This window comes from Piliocolobus tephrosceles, chromosome 8, assembly GCF_002776525.5.
Source record: "Piliocolobus tephrosceles isolate RC106 chromosome 8, ASM277652v3, whole genome shotgun sequence".
Taxonomy (NCBI): Eukaryota; Metazoa; Chordata; class Mammalia; order Primates; family Cercopithecidae; genus Piliocolobus; species Piliocolobus tephrosceles.
The window spans coordinates 139,453,538-139,465,344 of record NC_045441.1 but is presented as its reverse complement, the minus strand read 5'-3'; the positions used below and the strand labels follow the sequence as shown (position 1 = coordinate 139,465,344).

At 60.7% G+C, this 11,807-nt stretch overlaps 2 protein-coding genes across 2 annotated transcripts in view; one reads left to right on the top strand and one right to left on the bottom strand.

Moving 5' to 3' along the window:
* Positions 1-5,717, bottom strand: part of SLC4A2 (solute carrier family 4 member 2) — an 18,315-nt gene extending 12,598 nt beyond the window's left edge. Inside the window, exons 1-5 of the mRNA XM_023225507.2 lie at positions 5,530-5,717; positions 3,259-3,372; positions 951-1,116; positions 548-789; positions 351-469 (exon numbers count right to left, since the gene is read on the bottom strand). Of these exons, the coding sequence (XP_023081275.1) occupies positions 351-469; positions 548-789; positions 951-1,116; positions 3,259-3,309 (578 nt within the window). The 5' untranslated portion in view covers positions 3,310-3,372; positions 5,530-5,717. The remainder of the gene's footprint in view (positions 1-350; positions 470-547; positions 790-950; positions 1,117-3,258; positions 3,373-5,529) is intronic.
* A 1,597-nt stretch (positions 5,718-7,314) lies between these two features.
* CDK5 (cyclin dependent kinase 5) lies at positions 7,315-11,471 on the top strand. Its single transcript, XM_023225506.1, has 12 exons — positions 7,315-7,468; positions 8,114-8,202; positions 8,301-8,368; positions 8,480-8,540; positions 8,640-8,696; positions 9,428-9,523; positions 9,670-9,744; positions 9,904-10,000; positions 10,181-10,250; positions 10,818-10,878; positions 10,994-11,074; positions 11,191-11,471. Exons 1-12 carry the CDS (start codon positions 7,432-7,434, stop codon positions 11,275-11,277), a joined length of 879 nt encoding a protein of 292 aa, XP_023081274.1. The 5' UTR covers positions 7,315-7,431; the 3' UTR covers positions 11,278-11,471.
* The last annotated feature ends 336 nt before the right edge of the window (positions 11,472-11,807 follow it).

Genomic DNA, 11,807 nt, shown 5'->3' with positions numbered 1-11,807 from the left:
GGAGGGGTGGGAGACGGGGAGGGGTGGGAGACGGGGAGGGGTGGGAGACGGGGAGGGGTGGGAGGCAGCTTAGGCAGCGCATGTTCTTTGCCAGGCTAAACCATACTTAGAACTTTAATTCACACCACCCTTAATCCCTACAGCCTCCCAGTGAGAAAGGTTCTATTATGCTTGGTTTCCGATAAGGAACCTGGGGCTTGGAGAGCTTAATTAAGTTACTTGCCCAGCCAGTGAGGGCAGGGCTGGGATTTGAACCCTGGCCTGGTGATTCCAAGGCTCATGCTTTGTTCTAGCATCATCTCTAGCAGGGGAGTGTCTGTCAGGGCCACTGTTTATTGGGGTAATCTTACCCAGCCTGGGCCCCTTTGGAGGCCCGAGGAATTGCCTCCTGGTGGGGCAGTGTTGTAGGGGAAGATGGACTGGTCCTCTCTGCCTTCCGGTCAGCACTGTCATCCTCTTGGAGAAAAAACTGTAACAAGGACCCATGTGGGCAGGAGTGACCAGAAGGGCCCTGTCAACATCCCCTAGGAGCCCACGCCCAGCGCACCTGCACCGAGGAGGGTGTGGAGGCAGGGGATGGCTGCGTGACCGCCCGGGCCCCCTCAGCCTCGCTGGCCTCATCCTCATCTTCCTCCCCCTCCTCAATGGTGGGGGTTTCTCCAGTCGGGGAGGCTCCTGGGCGCCTTCGAGTCTTCCGTCCCGGGCCCTGGGGTGTCTTGCGGCGGCGTGCATCCGGAGGCAGGTGGGTGGACAGTGGGTGATGGATGTGGTGGGAGGACTGGCGGTGGTCTGCAGGGAGGAGGGGGACTTGGCTGCGGCAGGCACAGCGTCCCCTCCCCTGCCATCCTGCCCCCCCCCGCCTCGCTCCTCCCATTAGGACCCCAGACCCTTCTCTACTGAAGAGTCAAACCTGATAACCCTGCCTCCCCCTTCCCTGCCTGCCCCCTCACACTCAAAGTCTTCCTCCCCATAGCTGCGGCCTGGCTCCTCCCCTCCGCGAGACGCGGCCTCATGTAGGATCTCCTCAAACCGCTCCACGCCCAGGGTGCGGTGAAGTTCGTCTTCCTCCTGCTCAGGGAACCCAGGTGTCCCAGGGCCCAAGCTCTCTGGCTCTGGCTGTGTGGAAGAAGGCATAGAGAAAAAACACACAGGGCTCACTGGGAATAGTACCCCGAAACCTCACCCTTCCCAGTGCCAGAGACCCAGGACCCCTCCCCTCAGCAGCTATCTCCTCTAATGCTGGTGACTCAATATCCCCCCAGCAGCTGTCCCTTAAATATAGGGACCCAGGCCAGGCACAGTGGCTCACGCCTGTAATCCCAGCACTTTGGGAGGCTGAGGTGGGTGGATTGCTGGAGGTCAGGAGTTGAAGACCAGCCTGACCAACATGGTGAAACCCCATCTCTACTAAAAACACAAAAATTAGCCAGGCGGTGGCGGGCACCTGTAATCCCAGCTACTCAGGAGGCTACTCAGGAGAATCACCTGAACCCGGGAGGCGGAGGTTGTAGTGAACCAAGAACGTGCCACTGTACTCCAGCCTGGGTGACAGAGTGAGACTCCGTCTCAAAAAAACAAAAGGAAACAAATCTAGGGACCCAGTCCTCCCAAGCAGTCTGCCCCGTCAAATGCAGGAAGCCAGTCCCCCTACCAGTACACAACCCTTCAAACACAGGGACCCAGTGTCCCCCCAGCAGTCTGCCCCCTCAGATGCAGAGACCCAGTTCCCCCAGCAGCTGTACCCTGGGTTCTGAACTACCCTCATCCCAGCCCAGCCCCCTTGGCTGTGCAGTCAGTTCAGGGCAGGTGGAAGAAATCCGTGTGTCCAGCCCGTCTGCAGCCTGGAGGGAGGGCGTGTGAACCGGGAAGTTCACATGACAGATAGTGAAGAAACTCCCGTTGGCCTGAGGACAACTACTGAGCCCAAAAAGTAACTTCTGGAGGCGCCCAAGCTGACCGCCCCAGAACCCGTCTGAGTCAAAAAAACTAGCCCCGCAGGGACAGGAATGGATGTCCTTCAGCCCCCAGGAGAGCTCCCCTAGCCCCCAGGCCCCCAGCCCGAGCCCTGGGCCAGCTCCCTAGCCCCACCCCTCACCCCCCCCCCACAGCCCCCACCTGAGTCATCCTGCGGGCGCGGAGCAGCGGCCGGCACAGCCGGCAGGGAATGCGGCGCTTGCAAGAGCTCAGTACAGCTAAGTGGCAACCGCCTGGCCAGGCAGCCTTGGTCCAGCCCCCCACCCACCCACGGTCTTAGCTCCAGGCGCCGCCAAATATTTGCTCAAGAGCTTCTGGACCTGAAGGGCATCGGGATCTCCAAGGGCGGGGGTATGCAGCCCCCTCCATGGCGGTGCCAGCAGCGAGAATAAGGAAGAGCGCGGGGAGGAGGGCTGGGGCGAAGGGCGGGTCTTAGGTGCGGGGCGAGGTGGGGACTGGAGCAGCTGGGACTGGCAGAACGCCGGATAAGAGGTGAGCGGGCCAGGGGGCTGGCTTCTTCCCTCTGTAAGTAAGGCTCCTGACCATCTCCTGGCTCCCCCATCGCCCAGCCCCACTCCCACCAGAAGCAGCCCCGTGGGACGAGGGGGCGGGGAGAGGCGCAGAGAGCTTGCCCCCCCATGAGGAGAGAGGGTAGCAGACCCCTCGCACCTGAGGCCGCAGGAGGAAGTCCATGGCCGGCAGGGGTGAACCTGAGAAGGAGGGGGAGGGGACCAGCCTGCGCCCCTTCCCAGTCACGTGCCCTTCTGGGCCAGAGTGACCAATAGCGGAGCTGATTGTGGCACGGGGTTAATCATTAGACTCCTTAGGAAAATCCAGAGGGGGCCATGTGGAGCGGTGGCCACGTGGGGGCAGCGAGGGGAGGGTCTGGGTGGCACGTGGGCAGGGGGCGTGGCCAGGCGCGGCAGGCGAGCTCCGCCCAGAACCCTCGCCCGCGTGCAGACTTGACCTGGGCCTCTAAGGCTCTGAGACGGGTTGCTGGGTGAGAGACCCAGGGTTCTCAAAGTTCCTCAACCGCTGAGGCTAAGCTACCTAGGTCTTCAGGTAACAGCCTCAACTCCCTCCCCAGGACTGGAAGACGTTTGATACCCCCACTACCCATCCCCCTGCACGACCATCATGCAAGGTCAGGGTAGGGATGGCAGCGTCCTCCCGGTCTGCACACTCACACACGCTCACACCCCTGGTTGGTGAGGACCCTCGGCCAGAGCACACAAGGCTGCCAGGGAGGGAAGGTCGGGCTGGCGACCTGGGGACCAAACTCACCGTGCGGAAAGAATCTGCGCCCTTGGCGGGGCACCGGGGGGCGCTGCTCATGGCCGAATCTTAGCCCTTTTCGCTGTCGCTGCGGCTTTCAGGGCAACAAGGCGGAGGCATAACCTGGATGGGGGAGAGGCCGGATCACCATCCAGAGCCCTGGGAGGGCAGGAGCCACCACGCGCAGGCTGCGCTGCTGGGGATCCTCCTGGACTATGAAGGGCCTCAGAGTGGCCCTTAGCGGCAGCCACAGCACAGAGAGTTATTTATAGGAAGAAAAGAGAAGAACAAGGAGACAGGAGAGGACTGAGGCGAGTGGGGCCAAAAAAGGCCGAGACTGAGTAGAGGGAGGAGGAGAGAGAAGGTGGGAGAGGCCGCAGGAAAAATGAGGGAGAAAGGAGTCAAGGCCTAGGCCTGGAGAGAAAGCAACAGAGATGAGGGAGGGAGCGATAATGAGCCGGGGAAGGAGGGGAGTGAAGGCTCAGGCAGACAAGAGAGCCTCGCAGGGTCAGGGCACCCACCAGAGGTGGGCCTGAAACCAGAGAGGGTGTGGTGGGGAGGGTGAGACACCCCGTGGAGCCGGGGCCGGACTGCCGAGACAGGAAGCAGAGGAGAGGAAGAACTCTGGAGAGAGCCCAAGATGCCCCCGCAGGGAGGGGGCGCCCCCTCCCCAGTGCAGGCCGGCAGCAGTCTTCCCTCCCCCAGGTCCGTGGGGGCTGGCAGGAGGGAAGCAGGCTGGTTGGGTGGAGGGCAGGAGCTCAACTCCACTCACTCAGTGGGAGGGAGGAAGGCACAGAAGGTGGGCATGGGCTGGGCAGAGCTTTATAATGGGGGAGGGGCATGTGATGTGCTGGGAGGGGGTGGGCACCGCAACCTTGAGGTTCTGCCTCTGAGGGGCGGTCTGGATCCCGCCCCTCCAGAGCCTGGAGCCAGGAAAATCTGAGTGGCAGCCCTGCCACCCTCCTGACTGTGACTGTAGGGAGTCTGGGGAGGACACTGTGTGGTGGGGGCAGAGAAGGAGCTGCAGGAGGGAGCCCAATCCCTGCAAATAGGGGGCCTATTCCTAGTGGGTCAGCACAGGGGACACCCAAGACTGGCAAAAAGTGACGGTACCGATGCTGCCAGTGTGTTGCTGGGGACGGGGGGTGCCCGACTCAGGAGTAAGACAAGTCAGTGTAGGGTCAAACAATATAGGTCTGGGGGGGGGCTCACCCAGGATGGGGAGCCTGGCAACACACATTCTTGGCAAGCACTCCAATTCGTCTAACCACGCTCTTCCCCTCCCCCTCAGCAGGCCTTCAGCCAGGGCGGGCGGTGTGGGTGAGCCTGAGGGCACCCAGTCTGGGAAGGGTGTGGGAAGAGTCCGCCCTGAGCACCTGCAGGCGCCCACTCCCACCTCAGGCTGTGCCCTCAACGCGCTCCTCCACACTCTTCTGCACCCCCTCCCCCGCTGTCCCAGAACACAAAGCAGCTTCTGTCCAGAGCATCGGTGCCGATAATCCGGGTAGGGGCACATTCCTGGGACCAGCCCCGACCGGCCCAGAGGATTAGCATCTCTCCCCTTGCCCAAAGGATTAGCATCTCGGACCCCCACTTGGGCATTAACCACCCCCCAAGTGAACTCGTAAATTCCACAGCTCTTCCATGTGGGACTGGCGGGGGAAACGAAGCGGGATAAAGTAGACCCTGAATTTCAGGCAGTGCGGTCTCTCACACCCAGCACAGGACTCCCCGCCTAGACAAACCGACTCTGGGAGTCAGGTCTAACTCTCCGGGCTCGTCTTTCCCATCCCCACCCAGCTGCTCCCTCTTCTGCCTGACCCCTTGTCCCGACCTTACCCGCCACCCGCCTTTCCTGGCTTCGCCTCCCACAACGCAGACTGGGGATGGGGAGGCCCTGGGCAACCCCCAGTCTGGGCGCCCCGGACGGGACTGAAGGACTATGCGGGGTGGCCGGAGGGGAGGGGTGGTCTGGAGCCAGCCGGGGAGTGGGAGGGCCGGAGGCTCCTCAGGGAAAGTACCCACTCCTGGTGGCAGGGGGCGCGGCACCATGGCTTTAGGGAACTCTGAAAAAGGGACCCCGGAATGCCCGCCTCCGACCAGCACTCCATCCGCCTCCTCATCCTTCTCCCGAAGACCGCGGTTCCCCGCGCCCCAGTCTCCGCCCTTTCCTCCACTTCCACTCCCTCCCTGCTCGAGTCCCGAGTTCCCCCCTCTCCTTCCCCCTCCCTTCCTCCCTCCGCGGCCCTGGCCCTCCCCCGCCACCGCCTCTCCGCTTACCCGCTCGCTCTGGACTTCGTGCCCCGGGGGTCTCGGGGTCTCTCCCCGTCCTCCGGCACCCTCGCGCGCTCCCGACGACTGCCCCGTGCCCACCCCGGGGCGCGCCCCTGCCGCTCCCAACTTCTCCCAACTCAACTTTCCCCCGCGCCACGGGCAGGCCAGCCCCCTGCGTGCGCGCCCCCCGGCGCACCGTGCGCGGTCCCGCCGCCGCGGGTGGAGAGGCGGGAGCGGGGGCCGGGGCGGGGGCGCGCTTCCAGGCACAGCCCGGCACCAGGGGCCGCCCCCGCCGTCCCTCTGCCCCAAGCTTCCCCACTCCGGGCTTGGGCGCCCCGAGGATGCCGTCTCTTGGCTCCATTACGGCACCTCTGGGTGGAAAGGAGCCCGCCTCACGCTACGGATCCCAGGCAGTAAAACGCAGGCACAAGGAAATTCGGAGAAGTCGAAACATAAACGTATCGGGATTAAGATTCTCTTGCAGGCCCCCCTCCCAAATAACCCCCGTGCCTCCAAGAAAGCCCCTGAGGGACGGGTGGCGAGCAGGTGAGAAGGGTGACAGCGGCTGGAGGCTGACTGCCCAGTACCCTGAGCTGATCTGGGAGAGGGCAACTTGTTAGGGGCTCCCCACTTCCCGAGAGGGACAGAGATTCGCTATGGTGGCCTCCTTCCTCTTGAATGGAACCTCCACACTGAATCGAACCCTAGTTATAGTCATCACTTATCATTCAAGACCTGTGTGTAGTTCTTGTTTGCCCAACGAAATCACAAAATCTTCCAGATAAGGAATGCACTTTTCGCTTGTTTTCTCTTGTGTATGCAAAAGCATTCAGATAGAAACGAGTTAATTAACACGTGTTTGGCAGTAACTCTGGTTCCGGTGCTGAGGAGTGTTGTTTGGGATCCTCAAGAATGCAATCACGAGACAATTAGAGAGGCAGCGCAAGGGACTCTATAATCAACTCCTTTAAGGGATGAGGTAGAGGCTGCTGCAAGTTGAGCATCGGTCTGTGGTCTTGTCTGTGGAGTGGGTTAACCAACCTGCCGGCCACACCCTGGCTGACTCCAGTGGGCCCTGTTCCGGAGACTGGGGTCTGGGGGGACCCCCAGGGCTCCACCCAGCTTTCCTCAGCATGTCAGAGTTCAGCGGCTGGAGTCGGGTGGGCTCGGAGACAACAAACGGGGCCCAGCCGAGAGGGGTCTTTGGCGTGTGTGCCTCCACTAAAATCCAGCCTCAAAGGGGCACAGCTGTTCTCTTCCCAGCCCTGCGGTCAGCTGTTCCCTGTGAGGTCATCATCGCTCACATGCATTCCCCAGTCAATCCTGGGGTCACTAGGTGGCTTGAGGGAGAGGTGGAGGAAACCCGTGCTGAGGTCGTCAAGAGGCCGTTGGGAACTCAATGCCACCAACCAGGTCAGAGCTGGGCCGCCAAGGCTCGGGATCTAGGCCGCCAAACCCCAAACCCCTAACCGAGAGCGCTCCGCCCCCATCCCCGCTGCATTCTGGAACGCGTAGTCCCGGAGCGGCCCTTTTCAAGAAGGCTGGGAGCAATAAAAGGAATAACAACAGCGGGGCACACTGGGAACCGCGGCGCCGCGGCGGGGCGCCCGGAAAACGGACACGCGTTGCTCCCTGGGACTTGAAGTCCAGGGTTTGCCTCCGCGGTGGAACCGGAGCCCTGGAGTCGACTGCTGCAGAGAGCGTGAGCGCAGACGGCTGGGGGTTGTAGTCTTCTTGTCCTCGGTCTCGGGCACTGCGGGGAGACCTTGTCGTCTTAGGACTACAAGCCCCAGAAGGTACTGCGCGGGCAGGCGGGGCGGGGCTGGAGGCTCGGGTGCCGCCTCCTCTGCAACGCCGGGGCCAGAGTCTTAAGACCGAGGGCCCGCAGGGGTCCCCGCGGCCGCCGCGATGCAGAAATACGAGAAACTGGAAAAGATTGGGGAAGGTAATGGAATCTCGAGATGTTCCTGCAAGAGCTCCTCTGCAGATCCTTCGGCATTCCTTGCAGCCCTGGCTCCCTTACCGTCAGCAATACCTACAGGCTCCGACCTCAGCAGCGGCTGCAGCCCTGGCCCCCGAGCTCAGCACTCCGTGCAGACACCAGTCTTCCCCGTGTTAGCATTTCCCGCAGGCTCTCACTCCAACCTTAGCGTTCCCAGTAGACCCGACCTCCCAACCGAGACACTTCCTGAATATCTCACCCCAGCCTCAGCACCACTTGGACAACCTCACCCCGAGCCCCAGCCTCGGTTCTTGCTGCAGACCTCCAACCTCAATATTTCTGCAGCCCCTCAGTCCTCTCCCAGGCCCCTTCTCACCATTTCCAGACCCTTCCGGAGCACCGCCTTCATTTTAGACATCCTTGCCCTGGCAGCCGCACTCGCCCCTCCTGCCGAGCCCCTGGAGCCTCCGCGGGTACCTTCTCCGCCCTCCTCACCTGCCACATCCTCACTCACAGAGCTCACCCACCTAACTTCACCCTGAATCCCTTTCTTTGCATATTCAGATACTGCCTTCACCTCCCGGGAGGCATTTCCTGGCTTAGGGAAGAGTGCTCATCCTCCCCCGACCCCTGACCTCCTTCCCCTAGGCACCTACGGAACAGTGTTCAAGGCCAAAAACCGGGAGACTCATGAGATCGTGGCTCTGAAACGGGTGAGGCTGGATGACGATGATGAGGTAGGACTGGGGACTGGGATAGGGCCTGGAGAGGGGGTTCCAGGGCCTGGGCTGGGTGGGATCTGACTGCTGCCCACCCGGCCCCCTCACATATGCAGGGTGTGCCGAGTTCTGCCCTCCGGGAGATCTGCCTACTCAAGGAGCTGAAGCACAAGAACATCGTCAGGTGTGCGGGAGGCGGGTGCTCCTTGCCGGTGTGGCCCCTTGGGGGAGGCAGGGGCTGACACTGGACGTCTGTCAGGTGGACCTGCCTGGCTGAGCCCTTCTTTTGCCCTAGGCTTCATGATGTCCTGCACAGCGACAAGAAGCTGACTTTGGTTTTTGAATTCTGTGACCAGGTGAAAGGCGGGGTTTGGGGGACAGTAGCCTTGGGAAGGTATAGGGGCCCAGACTGAGGTTAAACTCTGTCCCATTCCTCCACTCATGTCCCTTTTCAGGACCTGAAGAAGTATTTTGACAGTTGCAATGGTGACCTTGATCCTGAGATTGTAAAGGTGAGGAGAGTGGTGTTGGGGGACCCCTCAGGCTGGGGTCGGAGTCTGCATTCAGTGTAAGCACTCCTTGGGCTCTAACTTTGGGCCCTGAACAGGGACGCTCTGGGGTGTCAGAGAATGAGAAAACCCTGTTTCTGCCCTCTAGGAGCCTCCAGTCTTAGCGAACATTTTCACGTGGTCGTCTTTGACCCGCACAGTGGCACTCTGACGTCAGTGATAGTATTTACACTCAGAGATGAGAAAATGAGGTTCAAGGAGATATACTCATTCATTCAATACAGACTTACTGAATGCTTCACTGTGTGCCAGGTGCTCTTCTAGGCCCAAGACCAAATGCCTTGGTCCAGGTTCCAGGGGAGCCAGTCCTGAATGATACTACAACACGATATTTATGTGCTGTAGTATCGTGTGCATACTCAGATGCGGCCAGGAAGGGAAGATCAGCATGGGCTAGGATCTAGGTGGGATCTAGGATCCACCTGGCAAGGCCCATTAGGCTATATGGTCCAGGAAGATGGGGACCAGGACCAGTTTCTTCACTCTTGTCCCTCTAATGTCTAGTACAGTATAAAGCAGGTTCTGGATGGCGAATGAATGGTGTCACTCTGAACCAACTGCTGAAAGGTGGGTGGGGTGGAGTGAAGCACAGGGTGAGGAGAGGAGCCAACCCGTTGCTGGGCACAGTTGCATGTTCAGGGCGTCTGACTCCCTTCTGCCTGCTCTCCTCCCAGTCATTCCTCTTCCAGCTACTGAAAGGCCTGGGATTCTGTCATAGCCGCAATGTGCTACACAGGGACCTGAAGCCCCAGAACCTGCTAATAAACAGGGTACTTCTTGGGAAGAAGGTGGGGAGTGGGAAGCCTGGGGCCAGGGCATGGGGAGCACGGAGGGAAGAGGACTGGGAGGATGGAGTCTGTGCTGTCCCAAGGCTGCTGAAAGGCCCTTCTCCATGTCCCCTTTCCATTCCCCTCAGAATGGGGAGCTGAAATTGGCTGATTTCGGCCTGGCTCGAGCCTTTGGGATCCCTGTCCGCTGTTACTCAGCTGAGGTGAGCTAGGAGATGGGATATGGGATTGGGGGAGGGAGTCCCGCAGCTCCAACCCCAGGACCCAAAACACTATTTTCCTCTCCTCTCTGAGCCTCCTCCTCAAACCTCCTCCCCAGCCCTCTAAGTGGGAGTCCCCCGTCGGGGGGCGGTCTCCTCCAGGTGGTCACACTGTGGTACCGCCCACCGGATGTCCTCTTTGGGGCCAAGCTGTACTCCACATCCATCGACATGTGGTCAGCCGGCTGCATCTTTGCAGGTGACATGCTGGGGCACTGCAGAGGCACCTTCTTTCCCATTTGGGTTGACAAATAGGGTCCGGAGGGTTCCCTCTAGGGGAAGGGAGGGAGGCCCTGGGACTGGGGCTGGAAGGTCAGGGGGTACCTCAGAGTGAGGGGTCCTTCACATGTCATGCCTTAGCTCCCTGTCTGTCCCCCAGAGCTGGCCAATGCTGGGCGGCCTCTTTTTCCCGGCAATGATGTTGATGACCAGTTGAAGAGGATCTTCCGATATCCTTGTTTTCCTCTGCCTTGAGCCCTCTGGGAGGGGAGAGCCCATGGAGTTTTGAGTGCAGTGGGTGAGGGCAGTGATGGTGTGGGGTGGGGTGATGGGGTCTGTAGGGCTTCTCCTGAGGGCAAGGGGAGACAGCAGAGGTGCTGGACACCCTGATTGTCACAGTGCAGATGCACACTGGAGAAGGTATGGCTTGGAGACAGGCAGTGTGCCCTGGGGGGCGAAGCCAAGAGGGTGTCCCTCCAGGTGAGAGATAGATGCCAGGATGAAGGAGCCAAAGACAGCAGGACACATTTTGTGGGAGTGGGGCAGGGACCAGTTCATTAGGACTAGGACAGCAGCATGTGGGTTAGACTAGTTAGTGGTTGTCATGGGAAACGTGGTTGGATGTGTGAGTGATGTGCCCGGGGTTGCTTCTGTCACGCTCAAGCCAGAGGGTGAAGGGAGGGTGAGAGAAGTAGGTGGTGGGTATGAGGAATCCTCCCGGGAGGGGAAGAGGCCCCCCCCGCCCCTGAAGATGCAGCTGTGGCCCTTTCCCAAGTGATCCTTGACTCCGTGGACACGCTGCTGGGGACGCCCACCGAGGAACAGTGGCCCTCTATGACCAAGCTGCCAGACTATAAGGTGTGATGGGGAATTGAGGGGTCATGGTTCATCAGGGTCACTCTTGTTTCACATTCCTAGCAGCCTCCACCCCCCTCCCCCTACCTCTAGTCTGACCCTCCCTGCCTCTCCACAGCCCTACCCGATGTACCCGGCCACAACATCCCTGGTGAACGTCGTGCCCAAACTCAACGCCACGGGGAGGGACCTGCTGCAGGTAGGTGACTTGGGGTAGAGGGCGGGTCAGGACACTTGCCCAGAGGAGACTACAGGAAGGCAGGGCTCTGGGCAGTGACCTGTCCTGAACTGCCGCCTCCTTTCCCCCATCTCCAGAACCTTCTGAAGTGTAACCCTGTCCAGCGTATCTCAGCAGAAGAGGCCCTGCAGCACCCCTACTTCTCCGACTTCTGTCCGCCCTAGGCCCCAGGATCCCCGGCCTCCAGGCTGGGGCCTGGCCTATTTAAGCCCCCTCTTGGGAGGGGCAAGATGGTGGGGGTGCCCCATGCACTGTGCTCCAGCTGTGCTGGGCCCAGCTGGGGTGGGGTGCCTGAGCCTAAGTTTCTCACTCCCTTTGTGGACTTTATTTAATTTCATAAATTGGCTCCTTTCCCACAGTCTGGCTGATGTGGTGGTCACGTGGCTCTCCAGGGGCCATGAGCTGGAGGGGTCTCTGCTCTGTTACTGCTGGCCGCAACCCTGCTTCTGGCTCAAAGACAGCACCTTGCTCTTCTACTTTAAGAGGCCATGACCCTCGCCCCTCATCCCTGGGGCAGGGCAGCACTGTCCCTGCGCACCCTTCCTCCCACCTGCCCTCCCTCTGCCCAGGAGGGCCTGACATGGTCCCTTGGAGTGAGGGGCCAGTGTCTAAGAGTGGGTGGGGTGGGCCTCTCCTTGTGGTTCTCCGTATCTCAGGTGGATCCTCTTGTCCCTTCCCTCATCATCCCCCCACA

Bases quoted from the DNA above. Each gene is read 5' to 3' on its own strand.
- CDK5 (XM_023225506.1), top strand. From the start codon at position 7,432: ATGCAGAAATACGAGAAACTGGAAAAGATTGGGGAAG. The intron at 9,745-9,903 runs GTGAGCTAGGAG...GGTCTCCTCCAG, and splicing joins TCCGCTGTTACTCAGCTGAG to GTGGTCACACTGTGGTACCG. The intron at 10,001-10,180 runs GTGACATGCTGG...TCTGTCCCCCAG, and splicing joins AGCCGGCTGCATCTTTGCAG to AGCTGGCCAATGCTGGGCGG.